A 19,175-nucleotide genomic window follows, 5' to 3' on the forward strand; every position below is an offset into this window, starting at 1 on the left:
CCCTAGGCCCATTTTTGTTCTGTTCCAGGCTGCACTCTCTTAGTTTATGGTTTCAGGTCAATCTGTGTTATGTCCTCGCTGTTGTGAGGCCCAATTGACCATTGTTTATTATTTTGAGTGAGCCTGGTTGCTAGTGATACCCCACATGTGAGAACAAGCAGCCTGCTTGTCCTTGGAGAAAGCGAAGATACATACCTGTAGCAGGTATTCTCTGAGGAGAGCAGGCTGATATCACAAACCCGCCCACCTCCCCTTTAGAGTTGTTTATTTGCTTTTTGATTAAACTGAGCGGGAACACTCACGCGACGGGTGGGAAGTCATGCGCGGTTCGTGCGCTAGGAGGCTCTGGCAAAACTTTTTAAATTTTGCTGTAGAAAATTTTGCTGTTTCCTGGGCCACCATGGATGCCGGCCCACAGGTGAGAAGAATCAGCCTGCTGTCCTCCGAGAATAGCTGCTAAAGGTATGTATTTTCGCTTTATCTGTCATTTACTTTGGAAAGGCTGAAGCGACTAGGGCTCTTCAGCTTGGAGAAGAGACGGCTGAGGGGAGATATGATAGAGGTCTATGAAGTAATGTATGGAGTGGAACGGGGTAGACGTGAATCATTTGCTCTTTCCAAAAATACTAGGCCTGGGGGGCATGCAATGAAGCTACAAAGTAGTAAATTTAATACGAATCGAAGAAAAGTTTTCTTCACTTAAAGTGTAATTCAACTCTGGAATTCGTTGCCTGAGAATGTGGTAAAGGCAGTTAGCGGGGTTTAAAAAGGTCTGAATGGCTTCTTAAAGAAAAAGTCCATAGACCATTATTATATTGACATGGGAAACTCTACTGCTTATTTTTGGGATAAGCATCATAAAATGTATTGAGCTTTTCTGGGATCTTGCCAGGTATTTGTGACCTGGATTGGCCACTGTTAGAAACAGGATACTGGGCTTGATGGACCTTTTGGTCTGTCCCAGTGTGGCAGTACTTATGTTACTATGGTTTTAAAAGCAGTGGTGGACAGATTTGAGACCATAGCTTCTGAAGGCTTATTCTACTAAGAACAGACTACTAGTAGGTCAGTGTGTGGGTTTGTTTTCCTCCTCTGAACATCTGCAGGGCAGCCACTTGATCGTCTTTACATATCTTTTATTAACCACTACTGTACTAATGTTTGGACATACAAGCTCTACGAGATGCAACATTTGGGGCAAATGTGTTGACCATGGGCTTGTTCAGGGCCCTTCTGTGGATAATTGCTTTAGTACTTCCCAAGCATTGGTGCTGGTCTGGTGGGATTCTGAGGAAGGAAAAATTAGATATTGCCATTTTTTGCCTCTCCTGACCAGACCCCACCCAGGATCAGTTTTTATTATGAGGTGGTTTAGGAGTTTCAAGGACAGCACAGATCTGGCAAATAAGAGTAGTTGTTCTATGGTCGGGGCTCAGTTTTCTAATTTTGTGTTTTGCTGATTGTGCTCTAGTTAGTGTGGGGTTGTAAGTGTTGGTGTTCTCCATCATCTGGCTTTGGTAAAGACATACCGGCTGCATGGGGGCTGTACAGGATATTTATAGGAGCTCTTTCACTCCCATAGTTCCTAGCTGCAAGTAGAAGTGCTTAAACGTGTTGCCTGGTCTGGAGGGTCTAAAGGAAAAATTGGCAGATAATATTTCTCCTATGAGAGGTTAATTGCTTATTAATAAACTTATAACTAGCAAGATACTTAAACAGAAATAGCTTAACTAGCGAAATTAATTTACTCATGCAAATTTCTGTAAGTGTGCTAACAAAACTTTTTGAATTCTGTGGGTCTTGTCACAGGATCTAACAGTGATGTGCCACAAAAAAAACAATTTATCCCAAGTCAGATTTGACAACTTGATATAGTTGGTTGTAGCTAATATGTACATTCGACACAGCTTAAGTCTGCCCTTACTGCTAACACCTTTGTCAGATTCACAAATGGCGAAAATAAAATTAAACTTAAGACTTGCCAAATGATAACTTGCGAATTGGTAAGGTAACCCAAAAATGATATCAGACTAACAACAACTCTGACCTGGGAAAAGGGAAAACCAAATTAGCCTTAACTTGTCTTAACCATAATACTAAATAAATTTCATATAGAATCTTTTTTTGTATATAAATGTTTTACTGCATCCAAATGGCAAATGAAATTTAATGTGGACAAATGCAAGGTTATGTATGTTGGAAAAAATAATACGAATCCTAGTTATCTGATGCTAGGGTCCAACTTTGGGGGTCATTTCTCAAGAAGAAGATCTGGGTGTCGTAGATAATAGTGCGACGGCGGCCAAAAAAGCAAATAGGATGCTAGGAATTATTAGGAAAGGGATGGTAAAAGACCAAAAATACTTCGGCTCCATGTTGCGTCTGCACCTCGAGTAATGCATTCGGTTCTGGTCACCACATCTCAAAAAAAGGTAAGGTTAAAAGAAGAGCAATGATAAAGGGGGCGGAACTCCTATAATATGAGGAAAGGGCTCTTCAGCTTGGAAAACAGAGACGGATGAGGGGAGATATGATTGAGATCAACAAAATCCTGAGTGGTGTGGAACGAGTAGAAGTAATTTTTTCCCCCCCAAAAGTACAAAGACTAGGGGACACTAAAATACTTTTAAAACAAATAGGAGGAAATATTGTTTCACTCAATGATTAGTTAAGTTCTGCAACTCTTTGCCAGAAGATGTGGTAACAGCGCTTAACGTATCTGGGTTTAAAAAAGGTTCAGACAAATTCCTGGAAGAAAAGTCCATAGTCTGCTATTGAGACAATCATGGGAAACAATTGTTTGCACACCTGGGATTTGTAGTATGGAGTGTTGCCACAATTTGGGTTTCTGCCAGGTAGTTGTGACCTGCCTTGGCCACTGTTTGGAAAACAGGGTACTGGGCAAGATGGACCACTGATCCGATCCAATATGGCTACTCTTATGTTTATGCATTTTGTTAAATTTGAGGGTTTTTGTATTTCTCTTTTGCTATCAAGACTGTAAACATTGCATTTGGCTTCTATTTCTGTGTAGTGTGTTTTCATGTGAAATTAGTTTAAACCCAACAAAGTTATAAGATCTCTCTCTCCTAGGAGTGATGCACATGTAGCTGTAAAAATCATAAAAAATGTCGATAGGTACCGTGAAGCAGCAAAATCGGAAATTGAAGTATTAGAACACTTAAATACACAGGATCCAAAGAGTAAATAGTAAGTAGAAGATTAGCATGTAATTTGTTGTCTTAATGTTTATTTTTGGATGGTCAGTGCCTTGATTTGAAACTTTTTAGCAGAAGAAACAAAAACTATTACTAATTTGTGCCCTTTTTATTTTTAAGTTTGTGTGTCCGGATGCTGGAATGGTTTGATCATCATGGCCATATATGTATCGTTTTTGAGCTCTTGGGGCTTAGTACATATGACTTCATTAAAGAGAACAGCTTTTTGCCATTCAGGATGGATCAGATTAGGCACATAGCATTTCAAATTTGCAAGTCAATAAATTGTAAGTATATGTTTGTCAGTTTTACTGTCAGTCGAGTTGGGTGAAGAGTAGCAAGTTAACTTTCTATTTCTTTGTTGTAGTTTTGCATCAAAATAAACTGACACACACAGATCTGAAGCCTGAAAATATATTATTTGTGAAGTCGGACTACACAGTTGACTACAATCACAAAAAGGTAGTTTTGCATTTTGAAATATTTAAATGTGTACTCAATGTTATCCGAATCTGTTTGACATCTAAATCTGTGTGTAAAATCATCTTGTAGTTGCAAGGATTGTTGTGTAGCTTATTTTCTGTTTCCCATAACAGATCACACCAAATAATTCAGCTGTCTTTGCATGCTTGGTAGGATGCAGGCACACGTCTGGTCCTGTAATTCCAGCATGACCCCACTTTCCTAGCATATTTTGGTTCTCACTCTGTGATCAGATTTAATTTAAATTTGGTAGGAAATCTAGAACTTCTGCAAATCCATTCAGAGTTGGTCTAATGTGTGACTGTGGTGGTACCCCAGTAATGGGGAGAGAGGGTTTGCTTAAAATTGTAAAGAATCTTTTCAAGTGTAACTTGTTAGACTAGGCCAAACTAAGAGGTTATGCCTTCCTGCCAGCAGATGGAGACAATGTAGCTTTGCAGTGACATCACTTTTACTAAGAGGAGTTGTCAGTATTCTGTCTCTAGTAGATGTTGGTGCATGCTGGTTTAGTCGAACAATATAGGTGTGCAGGTGTACTGATTCCCCCTTCTCCCAGGACAGAATATGGTTTAAATGGTTAGTATTCTCAGTGGAGAAAGATAGTGGGGTTCCCCGGGGGTTTGTGCTGGGACTGCTGCTTTTTAACATTTCTAAATGATCTAGAGATGAGAATAACTAATGAGGTAATTTTCTGATAAGTTATTCAAAGCTGTTAAATCACAAGAGGATTGTGAAAAATTAAATCCATAAACCATTACTAATATGGACTTAAGAAAATATACTGCTTATTTGTAGGATAAGCAGCATAAAATCTTTGTTTTGGGATCTTGCCAGGTACTTATGATCAGGATTGACCACTGTTGGAAATCGGATACTGGGCCCAAGTAGCACTCATGCAAATCTGTAATGTTCACGCACAAGTGCTGGTATTCCTTAATCCAAACTCACAAATGGCACATAATACTCATAGAATGAGGGAGTATATTCTTTATATCGTTAAATGTTGACTTTTGCTATTATGGCATGATAGCCTAACGGTTCACAAGCATTTCATTCACCTCTTTAAAAAACAAAACAAATTGTCCATCTGCACCTACATGAAATGTTCTATTTGCAACTGCATATCACCTGTCTTAGAAATTAAAATGACCTTTCCATATCATCAAGCTGATCAATCCATAGACTGGTGGGTTGTGTCCATCTACCAGCAGGTGGAGATAGAGAGCAAACTTTTGCCTCCCTATATGTGGTCATGTGCTGCCGGAAACTCCTCAGTATGTTCTCTATCTCAGCAGGTGGTGGTCACACACAGCAGCAGCAGCTCTGGCTAGGCCTCCAAGCCTAATTTTTAGGTTTTGTTGAGTGCCTGGGGTTGAGGGCTCTTTTGAGCAAGTGCAAACCTGGTGGTGCCAGGTCCCTCCTTTTCTCCCCCCTCCCGCTGGCTCCGTTAAAAAAAAAAAAAAAAAAAAAAAATTTTAAACGTCCTTAAAGGCGTTTATTTCGACGTTTATTTAAGCTTCTATTGCAGCTACTCACTGGGACACCAGGTCGTTACAACTCGGAGCGGACAGCAGGTAATTTACCTTTTTATAGCGGGCGGGGGTTCCCCGATTCTTCTCCTCGTGGCACATGGCGTCGGAGGGCGAGGGCGCAAAGGGTCGCTCCCCGGGTCGCTTGAGCGCTTCTAGAGGGGATGCGGGGGTCTTAAAGCCTGATTCGCCCTTGTTGGGTGGCAGTTTCGTGACCGATGAATGTCCCGGTCCTTCCTCCGGCGTGGCGGTTTTTCCCGCCATAAACGCCCATCCCCCGCTCCTCGCCTCCGCCATTTTGGCCGGCCACGCGGCTCGGACGGCTTCTTCTTGGGCCGCCCTTGAGGTTGGAGACATTAATGCCATGAACGCCCTTAATTTGGGCGACGGCACAGAAGCGGCTAAAGTTAAGAGCCGTTCTTCCCGCGCGGCTCCTTCGCGGAGTTTCGCGCCGGACGCCATTTTGGATGCGCAGCAGGCATCTCCCCCGCTGTTGCGAGCGCCGGTTGAGAGTGCGCCTAGGGCTGTTGCCCAGGCTGCGGAAGTGCACAGTCTGGGGGGTTTCTCCCCCGAGTTTGTTTTGCTGCTGCATCAGGCCTTCCTCATGCACAACGCTGCCCCCGCTCCCTCGTCTGGTAAAGAGGTTGAGGTTCCCAGAGGTAAACGCCCTCGGGTTGATTCCCAGGCCTTGGAGGAATTTGTCTCCTCCGATGTAGATGAGGGCAGCGTGTCTGAGGTCTCCCAACGGTCCTTTGCGGATTCCTTGGAGGAGACGGATCCCCGCTCGGATGGAGCGGATGACCCCTCTGCAGCGCGGCTTTTTCGCCCAGAGGATTTGCCCAACCTGTTGTTACAGGCCATGGACACTTTGAAGATTTCCTCTCCGGAGGACGTCTCTCCCTCAGCCCCTGTTGGCTCTGCCATTATGCTGGGGACGAAGCGCCCGCCTAGAACCTTCCACGTGCATGATGCCATGCACACCTTAATTTCGGCTCAATGGGATGTCCCAGAAGCGAGCCTTAAAGTGGCTAGGGCTATGTCCCGCCTCTATCCTTTGGCTGTGAGTGAACGTGAGGCCTATCTGTGGCCTACCGTGGATTCTTTAATCACTGCGGTGACTAAGAAAACGGCATTGCCGGTGGAAGGTGGCACGGCCCTAAAGGACGCCCAAGACAGGAGATTGGAGGCGGCCTTAAGGTCGTCCTTTGAGGCGGCTGCTTTAAGTTTGCAGGCCTCAGTTTGCGGCTCCTATGTGGCCAGGGCGTGCCTGACTATGGTGCAGCGGGCTTCCCCCTCGGATCATTCCTTGAGGGATGATTGGCCAGCCCTGGAATCGGGCTTAGCCTATGTGGCAGACTTGCTGTATGATGTCTTGAGAGCCTCAGCTAAAGGCATGGCTCAGACAGTCTCTGCGCGGCGGTGGCTTTGGCTGAAACATTGGTCTGCGGACCACGCCTCTAAATCCCGCCTGGCTAGGTTGCCTTTTAAAGGCAAGCTGCTCTTTGGGGTCGAGCTGGACAAAATCGTGACCGATCTCGGCACATCTAAGGGCAAGAAGTTACCAGAGGTCAGGGCTCGGGCTAGTGCTCGTCCCGGTACCTCCAGAGGACGGTTTCAGGAAGCCCGTCGGTACCGCCCGGGCAGGTCGGGTTCTTCTGCCCCCTCTTCCTTTAAGAGGCATTTCTCCCCCAAGCAGCGTTCCTTTCGCAGAGACCGCCGTCCCGGAGGTGCTCCCTCCGGTCCTCCCCCAGGGTCTCGTACCCAATGACGGGGTCTTGGTCCACGCCCCAGTGCAGATTGGAGGACGGCTGTCCTCGTTTCTGGGCGAGTGGACCACAATAACTTCAGACGCTTGGGTGCTGGAAGTCATCAGAGACGGCTACAAGCTAGAGTTCTGCCGACCCTTAAGAGACGGGTTTGTACTCTCTCCCTGCAAGTCTCCGGTCAAAGCTGTGGCAGTGCAGCAGACTTTGGACAATCTGATCCGCCTGGGTGCGGTCGTTCCGGTGCCAGGAAGTCAGCTTGGCAAGGGGCGTTACTCCATTTACTTTGTGGTACCAAAGAAAGGAGGTTCTGTCCGGCCTATCCTCGACCTCAAAGGGGTCAATCGGGCCTTGAAAGTGCGGCACTTTCGCATGGAGACTCTCCGCTCTGTTATAGCGGCAGTGAAGGCAGGGGAGTACCTGGCTTCCTTGGACATCAAGGAAGCGTACCTGCATATTCCCATCTGGCCTCCTCATCAACGCTTTCTGCGTTTTGCAGTCCTGGGCCGACACTTCCAGTTCAGAGCCCTCCCGTTCGGGTTGGCTACTGCTCCGCGGACCTTTTCCAAAGTAATGGTGGTCATAGCGGCCTTCCTGCGAAAGGAAGGAGTACAAGTCCATCCTTATCTGGACGACTGGTTGATCCGAGCCCCCTCTTATGCAGAGTGCGGCAAAGCTGTGGACCGGGTAGTTGCTCTTTTGAGCTCCCTGGGATGGATCATCAACTGGGAGAAGAGCCAGCTGCGCCCGACTCAGTCCCTGGAGTATCTGGGAGTTCGATTCGACACCCAAGTGGGCAGAGTGTTCCTGCCAGACAATCGGATTGTCAAACTTCAGGCTCAGGTGGACCAGTTCCTGGTAGCCTCTCCTCTTCGGGCTTGGGACTATGTGCAGCTGTTGGGCTCTATGACGGCCACGATGGAAGTAGTGCCCTGGGCCAGGGCTCATATGAGACCACTACAACACTCTCTGCTGCAGCGCTGGACTCCGATGTCGGAGGGTTATGCGGTGCGTCTTCCCTTGGATCCAGCAGTGCGCAAGGCGCTGAGCTGGTGGATGCAGGCAGACAAGTTGTCTGCAGGAATGCCTCTGGTGACCCCAGAGTGGATTGTCGTCACGACGGACGCCTCATTGTCGGGCTGGGGAGCCCACTGCTTGGGAAGGACAGCGCAGGGGCTCTGGTCTCCTGCAGAGGCGAAGTGGTCTATCAACCTCCTGGAACTCAGAGCCATTCGGTTAGCGCTTTTGGAGTTCATCCCGGTACTGGTGCTGAAGCCTGTACGGGTACTGTCGGACAATGCCACGGCTGTGGCCTATGTCAACCGCCAGGGAGGTACCAAGAGCGCCCCTCTAGCCAAGGAGGCTATGAGTCTATGCCAGTGGGCGGAAGCGAACCTGGAACAGCTGTCAGCGGCCCACATTGCCGGAGTCATGAATGTCAAGGCGGACTTTCTCAGTCGCCATACCTTGGAGCCCGGAGAGTGGCAGCTATCTGCTCAGGCGTTCTTGGACATCACGAAGCGCTGGGGCCAGCCGAGCCTAGATCTGATGGCGTCATCGGCCAATTGCCAAGTGCCGCGCTTCTTCAGCAGAGGACGGGACCCTCGATCCCTGGGAGTAGATGCTCTTCTCCAACAATGGCCGACACAAGAGCTTCTCTATGTGTTCCCACCCTGGCCCATGTTGGGCAGGGTCCTAGACCGGGTGGCAAGACATCCCGGCAGGATAATCCTGGTGGGTCCGGATTGGCCCAGACGTCCCTGGTATGCGGACTTGATCAGGCTCTCAATCGACGATCCTCTGCGGCTGCCAGTGGAGCAGGGCCTGTTACATCAGGGTCCCGTGGTGATGGAGGATCCCTCCCCCTTTGGTCTTACGGCCTGGCTATTGAGCGGCAGCGTCTGAGGAAGAAGGGCTTCTCAGACAAGGTTATCGCCACTATGCTGAGAGCGAGGAAACGCTCTACTTCTACTGCTTACGCCAGGGTTTGGCGTATCTTTGCAGCGTGGTGTGAAGCAGGCTCACTTTCTCCCTTCACTGCTCCAATTTCTTCAGTGTTGGCGTTCCTGCAAGAAGGTCTGGACAAAGGCCTGTCGCTCAGTTCCCTTAAGGTCCAGGTAGCGGCTCTGGCTTGCTTCAGGGGCCGCCTGAAGGGTGCTTCCCTGGCTTCCCAGCCAGATGTGGTGCGCTTTCTCAGGGGAGTTAATCACCTGCGCCCTCCTCTGCACTCAGTGGTGCCTGCGTGGAATCTCAACCTGGTGCTAAGAGCATTGCAGAAGCCGCCGTTTGAACCCTTGTCGAGGGCATCTCTGAAAGACCTGACGTTGAAAGCAGTCTTTTTGGTGGCTATCACTTCAGCCAGAAGAGTTTCCGAGCTCCAGGCGCTCTCATGTCGAGAGCCTTTTCTGCAGTTCACTGAGGCAGGAGTGACTATTCGCACAGTGCCTTCCTTTCTGCCCAAGATTGTTTCTCGCTTCCATGTGAATCAGCAGCTCTGTCTCCCTTCCTTTCGTAGGGAGGACTACCCAGAGGAGTACTCTGCTCTTAAATATCTGGATGTGAGACGAGTCATCATCAGATACTTGGAAGTGACCAATGATTTCCGGAAATCGGATCATCTGTTTGTCCTGTTTGCAGGTCCTCGTAGGGGTCTGCAGGCTGCTAAGCCTACAGTGGCAAGATGGGTCAAGGAAGCCATTGCAGCGGCTTATGTGGCCGCAGGGAAGGTGCCGCCTATCCAGCTGAAGGCTCACTCCACAAGAGCTCAGGCGGCCTCGATGGCAGAGGCCGGTTCCGTCTCCTTGGAAGAGATATGCAAGGCGGCAACTTGGGCTTCGGCCCATACATTCTCCAAGCATTACCGCTTGACTGTGGCTGCTCGGGCGGAGGCCCGGTTTGGAGCTTCAGTGTTGCGGTCAGGGATTTCTATGTCCCGCCCTGGGTGAGTACTGCTTCGGTACATCCCACCAGTCTATGGATTGATCAGCTTGATGATATGGAAGGTAAAATTATGTATAATCATACCTGATAATTTTCTTTCCATTAATCATAGCTGATCAATCCATAGCCCCTCCCAGATATCTGTATTGTTTTATTCTGGTTGCATTTCAGGTTCAAGTTTACTCTTCAGTTACTTCAGAAAGACTTCGTGTTCAAGTTTTTTCACTTGGATTCTTCAAGAGTTAAGACGAGTTTGTGTTACAGTGAGCTGCTGCATTCCTCTCCCCTCCGTTTTACGGGGCTGGTTTGAGACTTATAATTCTGCCGGCACTCCCTCCCGCTTCGTGCGGCTGTAGGGCAGTTTTGTACCCCTCCCGCTTCGGCGGTGTTCGGGTCAGTCAGCTCCTCCCGCGGTTGCGGTTGCAGGATAAGCCAGATCCCCCCGCATCGGCGGGTGTGGTGTCCCTCCCCCGCTCCGCGGGGATGAGCTGGACGGATTCCCCTCCCCCACTTGTGTGGGGATGAGCTGGGTTAATTCCCCTCCCCCGTTTCGGCGGTGGTGAGCTGGGCAGAGTGTCCCTTCGTGGGTGTAATTCTCTAAGTGCTGAGTCCTGCGGATGGAGCTTTGATATCGACATACTGAGGAGTTTCCGGCAGCACATGACCACATATAGGGAGGCAAAAGTTTGCTCTCTATCTCCACCTGCTGGTAGATGGACACAACCCACCAGTCTATGGATTGATCAGCTATGATTAATGGAAAGAAAATTATCAGGTATGATTATACATAATTTTACCTTGTTCACTTTCAGAAACGTGATGAGCGAGCACTAAAACACAGTAGTATCAAAATTGTGGACTTTGGAAGTGCTACTTATGATGATGAGCATCATAGTTCATTAGTGTCTACAAGGCATTATAGAGCACCTGAAGTTATTTTAGGTCAGTATATTTGATCACTGGACTGTAACATCAAACTTGTACCTTAATGTTTTTGGTTTTAGTCACTGTTGTAGGATAAGCTGCATAAAATGTACTGTTTTGGGATCTTGCCAGGTACTTGTGACCTAAATTGACCACTGTTGGAAACAGGATACTGGGCTTGATGGACCTTTTGGTCTGTACTAGTACGGCAACGTTTAATTGCTTATGTACATTTTACCTAATTCTGACAAAAAAGTGGTCTGGTCAGCATTGAAAAAGCATGGGATTTTCTAGTTCCTCATAAAACACAAAGGTCAAATAACTGTGGGTCCAATGAAGAAAGTCACCTCATATGGAGGTGTGCTGGAGCGTTAGGTTCAGAATGCAGAAGGGTGGTTGAGTTTGTGAGTTAATACAGCTTGCGGCCATGTCTTCAGTGTGAATTACCATGTATGGTATTGAGCTCATTTTGAATATTTTGTGTAGTACAGAGGGCTTTGACATCCTCACAATGCTGAATAATTTGTTGAGCAAATATTCACTGGAATCCGACTGCTTACGGATAACTGATGGCACATGTATCTTGAGTCTTCAGGGTGGAATATATTTTGTAATTTGCACATAGTGGGTGCATTTTTTTTTTCCTATCAGGTTAAAAACTAGATATTGGTAGCTATGAAAACTGAAAATAACTTGTAATTTTTTTCCCTCCAGAGCTGGGATGGGCACAGCCTTGTGACGTTTGGAGTATAGGCTGTATCCTTATTGAGTACTACCATGGGTTAACTATATTCCAGGTAGGTAGCTGTGTATATATTTTACCGTTATTAAATGTTAATAGTGAGTGAAGGTTTAATCTGATAAACTAAACACAAAATTTAGGTCTACCTGGTATGATTTGCATATGGCTGCATCTTTTAAGGATAACCCTAGGAATGTTATCCTTCATTGCCAAAGCATTAATGCTTAAGAATGACTGTTTCCAATGTCTTTAATTTTTACTAGACACATGATAGTAAAGAACACCTGGCAATGATGGAGAGAATATTGGGGCCTATTCCAGTTCATATGGTCCAGAAAACCCGGTAAGTATAAGCAAGTATGCAACTTTGAATTATGGATTTATTCTTTTCTTTTGCTTACTATCAGAAGTGTAGGGTTTTTTTAAATTACATAAAATCTTAATATTTAATTGTTCTTCAAAATCAATGTGAATGTTTGAAGTCACTCTGCGTAGAAGATCCAGAAACACTAACTACTCCCTATGCCCCTTGCTCCATAACAAGATGAAAAACAGCTGAATTGCAGTTAAATTTGGGCAACTGATTAAGGGACAGTAATATGTGTTGGATAACTTAAAGTAAATGAAGTAATAATTTAAAAACTTAGGTTCTTTTTTTACTCTGGTTCCCTTTGACTAATACATTTGTTAAAAGATCAGAAACTGTTCGGTGTATCGTATATACAGTAATGAGGGAAATCAGGAAGGGGCAAGAACTTTCTTGTTGCTGGTTTGTTTTCTGATACCAGTTAGACTATGAAATTGATACAGTTTAGATGTCTGTTCAATATTTCTTTTACGTTTCAGGAAACACAAATATTTTCACCATGACCGGTTAGATTGGGATGAGCATACTACTGCAGGTCGTTATGTCAAAAAACGCTGTAAGCCATTGAAGGTAAGAGGAATTATTTCTTCATATAATGTTTTAGAAAGCGCCAAAAAATGTGTTTGCATATTCTGTTCATATCTTTGCATATATTCAGCCAAGAAGTTATATGGATATCTTTATGCAGTTCCTGTCTTGCTGAATATTGGCCTTTTTGATGTCTGTATGTTTACAGAATGGTTTTGTGAGATGTGGTTTTGGAGTGACCTTGAATTTGATACTAATTTAAGGGGGCTAGGTCCTGAAAAATAATAGATTGAGGGAGATAAGTAGCCTAAGCATATCTTCCCTCCTGACTGGCCCTGAAAGTGACTGATGGGCTATTCATACCTTCCAGCAGGTGGAGACTGAGAACTGACTCAGAGCCAATAAGAGCCCTGGCTAGCTAGAGTTAGATTCAGTATTCCCAGTCTCCAGCAGGTGGAAGGTGTTGAGCTCTTCAGTCTCTTATTTTTCTTCTTCAGTAACTTGGAGACAGGTTTTTTTTTTTTTTTTTAAATTCTTTAGGTCTTTTCTGTGCACCGCCCATGGGGATTCTCTGAATTCCTCGGGGGTGTCACACTCAGGTGGCTGATTCCTTCTCTCCCTCTCCCTCCTGCTTCCTCCTGTTAAAATTTAGTTCTGGCAAGAGCTTGCTTAGCTATGTGGTTTGCACTAAAAAAAAAAAAAAAATAGAGGCACGAACAAGCATGGCAGCTCTACTTCCACCTTCACTATTTGTTAGTATGGTATTGAATTCTTCAGCTCTGGGTAAGGGGCGGTGGTCTTTGCTGCTTTAAACAGGTGCTCGTTTAGGGGGTGGGGATACACCGATGCTCTATGCCTGCGCCTGGGGCTTATGCCAGCTGGTATGTGTAAATACTGCACTGTGGTGGAAACTTGTCGGTTGCAGTTTTCTTCTGAGTCCACGTTTTCAAAGTGTAAGTCGCAGGCTCCCATTTTGGCGGGAAACTGCCATTTTAGAACAGCCCATCTCGGGGGACCTGCCTGCTTCTCTTCCACTGCACTTGACTGATAACTACTTTGGTATCAGTGGCTGAGCAGTTGATAATTCCTGAGGGGAGGATTCTTCTGAATTTGTTCTCCAGATGTATAAGACTTTTCTTTGCATAAGTTAGGCCCAGTCTCAGCTTCTTCTGGGTTGTCAGAGCAGCCGTTGTCCTCGGCTAAAAGGCCTAGAGTGTCCTGGGATCTGGAAGAGGACTGTATTCCACACACAGATCCAGAGGTGCACCATTTTCTGAGGATGCTGGTACAGTGGACCAGGGCGTGGAGCTGCCACTCCCTGGGGAAGACCCTTCAGTGGTAAGTTTTCAGGAGCTCATATCTTTAGTGTCTTCTACCTTACATTTTGAGGAAGAATCCACGGCCGTGGAGGGCCATAAAGTAGATCTTCTAGTGAAGGGTATTAGAAAGCATTGCAAGACATTTGCTATTTACCCAAGGCATCAGAGCTATCTTTCAGGCACAGGTGGGATGTATCGGATTCTACGTCCTGTCTCTCAAGGTCCATGATTCATCTCTATCCAGTTCCCGATGAGGACAAATCTTTCCTCGGGCCTCCAGTGGTGGATGTGGTTGTCTCTGCTGTTAACAAAAGAAATACAGTACCTGTGGATGGAGGCACAGTCCTTACGGTTTTTCAGGGTCATTGTTTGGAGAGACTGTTTAATCGTACTTTTGATGTGTCTGCTCTGGCTGTTCAAGCAGCCATTTGTGGTTCATTGGTAGCTAGAGCTTGTTTTCGCTGGTCTGAGAGTTAGATTGGACTTCAGATGATTTAGCCTCCTATAGACGCTGAAGTTGCTAAGATTGAGAGAGGTTCTGCCTTCTTGGTGGACACCTTATATGATTTGCTGATGGCTTCTTCTATGGCCTTAGGTATGGCCGCAGGGCGCTCTTTGGCTTTGAGGTTGGTCAGCTTCTAAATCTAAGCTTAGGAAGTTTCCCTTTTGATGATCTTTTTTTGTTTGGAGAGGAGTTGGACAAGTTAGGAATCTAGGGGATACTAAGGTGCCTTGACTCCCGGATGATTGTCCTAGGTTGTCGGATTGCGGTCTTCCTCAGGGCCTTGTCTGAGATTTTCATCTGTTCAGAGCAAGCAAGGTAGATACTGCTCAGAGTCTTGATTCTTTCAGCAATTTCAATCCATTCATGGTGCCCAGTGTGGAGGCAGAGATGCAGGTCTTCCTCCTCTCCTGGAGTCTTCCTGTCATTCTCGCCTCAAGGCGGGCACAGTCAGGGTTTCAATCCATTCATGGTGCCTGGCGTGGAGGCAGATATGCGGGTTGGGTTCCTCCTTCCAGTCCCAAACCCATCCCTCCCAATGAAGGTTTCAAGGTCCAACCTCTAAGTCCTGTGGGAGCTCGCTTATTATAGTTTTATTGGAGGTGGGCCCAGATTACCTCTGATCAGTGGGTTTTCAAGGCTATTTGCAACAGGTATGCCTTAGAGTTTGCACGGAGGAGGTGATCCATCGAGGTGGACGAACACTGACTCCCACGAGAGCACGACGGTTAGTGGGAAGTACATAATGCCATACTGGGAAAAGAGCAAGGGTCCATGGAGCCCAGCATCCTGTCCCCAACAGCGGCCAATCCAGGCCAAGGGCACCTGGCAAGCTTCCCAAACGGACACACATTCTATACATGTTATTCCTGGAATTGTGGATTTTTCCCAAGCCCATTTAGTAGCGGTTTATGGACGTGTCCTTTAGGAAACCGTCCAACCCCTTTTTAAACTCTGCTAAGCTAACCGCCTTCACCACTTTCTCTGGCAACGAATTCCAGAGTTTAATTATACGTTGGGTGAAGAAAAATTTTCTCCGATTTGTTTTAAATTTACTACACTGTAGTTTCATCGCATGCCCCCCCTAGTCCTAGTATTTTTGGAAAGTGTGAACAGACGCTTCACATCCACCTGTTCCACTCCACTCATTATTTTATATACCTCTATCATGTCTCCCCTCAGCCATCTCTTCTCCAAGCTGAATAGCCCTAGCCTCCTTAATCTTTCTTCATAGGGAAGTCGTCCCATCCCCGCTATCATTTTAGTCGCCCTTCGCTGCACCTTTTCCAATTTTACTATGGACCAATAGTGGACCAATGACTCCAGGGAAACAGGATACTGATGTATAAAGTACCACTTTATTCACAGACTCGACACAGTACCGTGTTTCGGCCAACAGGCCTGCCTTAGGAGTCTTAAATTATTCTGGTACTGATTTCCCTTTAACCTTAGAGTTTGCACAGCATCTTCCTGATTCTCTCTTGGAGTCTGTCATTCTCACTCAAAGGCGGGCACAGTCAGGAATACTCTGGGAATGCTCTGTCCAGTTCCTCCCTCAAAAATCGGACAAGGTCGTTATTCCATTTACTTTGTGGTCCCAAAAAAAAAAGGCTTGGACCTCAAGGTGGTCAGTCGGACCCTCAAGGTCACCAGCTTTCATATGGAAACTTCGCTCAGTCTTCGTAGCCATGCGAACCGGGAAGTTTTTGACCACTTTGGACTTAACAGAAGCCTATCTGCACATTGTAATTCATCCAAGCCATCAGCGTTTTCTTTGTTTTGCAGTTTGGGGCAAGAATGATCAGTTTTGTGCTTTGCTTTTCGGCTCGCTATGGTTCCTCATACCTTCACGAAAATCAAGGTGGGGATGGCGGCAGCTCTCAGAAAAGAGGGTATTATAGTGCAGTGGAGTGGAGGAGTGGCCTAGTGGTTAGGGTGGTGGACTTTGGTCCTGGGGAACTGAGTTTGATTCCCACTTCAAGCACAGGCAGCTCCTTGTGACTCTGGGCAAGTCACTTAACCCTCCATTGCCTCATGTAAGCCACATTGAGCCTGCCATGAGTGGGAAAGCGCGGGGTACAAATGTAACAAAATAAATAAAATAAAAATTCTTACCTTGATGATTGGCTGATCAGAGCAAAGTCGTATTAGAAGAGTCTGCAGGTCACTGCTCAGGTGGTTCAGTTCCTTCAGTCCCTCTGTTGGGTAGTCAGCTCTCTCAAGAGCCGCTTAGTAATGACTGACGTTCGACTGTCTCTGAGTGTCTTTCAGTACGCTTCAGGGTTGCGTGTTCCTTCCCCAGAGCAGTTTTCAAGCTTCAGGATCAAATTCAAGCTCTCCTTTGGAAACAGGTACTGTGTGAGAAATTATGTTCAGGTTCTGGGATCCATGGTGGCACCTGTGGTAACTTGGGCCAGGGCACACATGAGATCTCTGCAGAAGTCACTCTTGTCCTGATGGTCCCCAGAGACAGATTTCCTGACTAAGATCACCGCTCTGGAGCTCGGCAGCCTCTGTTGGTGGCTGCAGATGGCCAGTCTGACCAATGGAGTTCCTCTGGATTTGCCTCGGTGGACAGTAGTCACAACCGATGCCAGCCTCGGGCTGCAGAGGTCTCTGTCTAGGGCGCTTTCTGAAGGGCCTTTGGTCCTGGCTGGAGTCGGGCTGCTCAATCATTCTCTTGGAAACCAGAACAATCCAGTTGGCATTAGAGGCGTTTCAGACCCTTCTCGACGGAAATCTTGTGCGCATTCTCTTGGACAATGCCACAGCGGTAGCTTATGTCCTTCGACAAGCAGTTGTTTGTTTGGAACAGGAATCTGCCATTCTTGTGGATTGGGCGGAATGTCACCTCTCAGCATCTCATGTGGGAACGGTGAACGTTCAAGCGGACTTTTCTCAGTCGCCACACTCTAGACCCAGGAGAATGGATGCTCAGTGTGTCAGCGTTTCAAGCCATCATTGATCGCTGGGGGCTTTTGGTCATGGATCCGATGGCTACATCTCTCATTTCCAAAGTTACAAGATCCTTCAGTCACAGGAAGGATCACAAAGCGGAGGACATAGATGCTCTTCTTCAGCGTTGGCTGTCAGAACTTCTTTATGCATTTCCTCTGTGGCCTCTTCTAGTGTGAAAGGATCGAGGTGCACAGGGGTCTCATAATCTTGGTAGCGCCAGATTGGCTCGCAGACCTTGGTATGCCAATCTTGCGCTTCTTCTATTGGACATTCTACTAGATGTCAGGAGAGTCCTTAAGCAGTATTTGCAGTCTATGGAGGAATTTAGACGATCGGATCATCTTTTCCTGCTCATTGGGGGTTCCTGCAAAGGGTTGGCTTAAGGAAATGATTGTCTACTTATCTTCTTTCCAGGAAACCTGTTCCAGAAGGAGTGAAAGTGCACTCTACCAGAGGGCAAGTTGTGTCATGGGCTGAATGCTTCTTGGTGCCTCCTTTGGAAATTAAGTGGTGGTGTGGTCTTGTATTCCTTTTCTAAGCATTACAGACTGGATGTACAATGTCAGGATGCAGCTTTTGGCATGAGCGTTTGGCCCCTCCAATAAATATATTGCTTTACTTCCCATCAGTCACTGTCTGGGCCAGTCCAGGGGGATACTAAGGAAGGAGAAATTAGACCTTACCTGCTAATCTTCTTTCTTTTAGTCCTTCCAGACCAGCCCAGATCCCTCCCTCTGCTTTGGTGTTATGTAGTTCGGTTTTCGGTTCCGCGTAGAGCTGCTTTGTACATTTGGGGTTTCCCTTTTAAAACAAAAAAAAAAACCCAAATAAAAAGTCAGTGTAAATATACATAAGAGGCACATACCTATTTGTTCGCCATCAGTGGCTTTTCAAGTTTCCCCGTTGTACAGAAAATAGTTCTTTACCTTTTCTTCTGCTTTGTTAGGATAACACTGAATCTAACTCTAGCTAGCCAGGGCTTTTATTGACTCACTTGAGAATTAGAGTTCAGTCTCCACCTGCTGGAAGGGCATGCAATCATTCACTTTCTGGGCTGGTCTGGAGGGACTAAAGGAAAGCAAAGGAGCAGTTAAGGTCTAATTTCTCCTTAGCCTTGCACCAATACATCAGACCTGATAGAATATGTTCATTAGCCTGCTTTTAAAACAATTAATTTGAGTATCTGTCATATACATTTATGAAACATTGAATCTTTTGTTTTTGTGCATTGCAATCGTGCGCTGTGAAGTGTAACCTACCTTCTAAATTTTTTTTCTCCCTTCCCATAGGAATTCATGTGGTGTCATGATCTGGAACATGAGCAGTTGTTTGACCTCATTCAAAGAATGTTGGAGTATGACCCAGAAAAAAGAATAACTCTTGTAGAGGCTTTGCAGCATCCATTTTTGACAAATTAAAGAAGGAATAAGCCTAGGTGCCATATTATATATTTGAATAATTCTCCAGGGAAGATTTTATATAGACTGTGTCAGTCCATAAAACAAGCATATTTTAAATTATTTTGTACAGCTGAGTTTGTAAATATTGTTTTGTATCACTCTGTTTCATGTATATAACATTTGTGTGAGTCTGGTGATTAAAATTATAAAATAAGTTTAATAAACTGTCATTGTTTTACCCGTGTATTTGTTCTTACATATTCTTAGATAACCAGTATGAGCTGAAAATAGAATCTGTATGAAATACTACTACTACTTAACATTTCTAGAGCGCTACTACTATGAATAGATGTGTGCATATAGATGGGGAAATCTTTTAATTTTTTTTTTTTTTTTAATCTATTACGCTTGCATTCCAGTTTTGGAGTCTTAAAACCAAATAAAAACAGGGGGAAGCAGTTTCACACTTATTCCATCAGTCCAGATGCTTGGGTACGCCTTC

General features: G+C 46.0%; 1 protein-coding gene across 2 annotated transcripts in view; it reads left to right on the forward strand.

The window, feature by feature from the left end:
* CLK4 (CDC like kinase 4) overlaps positions 1-18,914 on the forward strand; it is a 41,894-nt gene extending 22,980 nt beyond the window's left edge. For both annotated transcript variants that reach the window (XM_030212778.1, XM_030212779.1), the window contains exons 6-13: positions 3,094-3,210; positions 3,339-3,505; positions 3,586-3,680; positions 10,746-10,875; positions 11,572-11,654; positions 11,863-11,942; positions 12,446-12,536; positions 18,563-18,914. In XM_030212778.1, the coding sequence (XP_030068638.1) occupies positions 3,094-3,210; positions 3,339-3,505; positions 3,586-3,680; positions 10,746-10,875; positions 11,572-11,654; positions 11,863-11,942; positions 12,446-12,536; positions 18,563-18,691 (892 nt within the window). In that variant the 3' untranslated portion in view covers positions 18,692-18,914. The remainder of the gene's footprint in view (positions 1-3,093; positions 3,211-3,338; positions 3,506-3,585; positions 3,681-10,745; positions 10,876-11,571; positions 11,655-11,862; positions 11,943-12,445; positions 12,537-18,562) is intronic.
* Positions 18,915-19,175: the final 261 nt, after the last annotated feature.

Source organism: Microcaecilia unicolor, chromosome 8, assembly GCF_901765095.1.
Source record: "Microcaecilia unicolor chromosome 8, aMicUni1.1, whole genome shotgun sequence".
Taxonomy (NCBI): domain Eukaryota; kingdom Metazoa; phylum Chordata; class Amphibia; order Gymnophiona; family Siphonopidae; genus Microcaecilia; species Microcaecilia unicolor.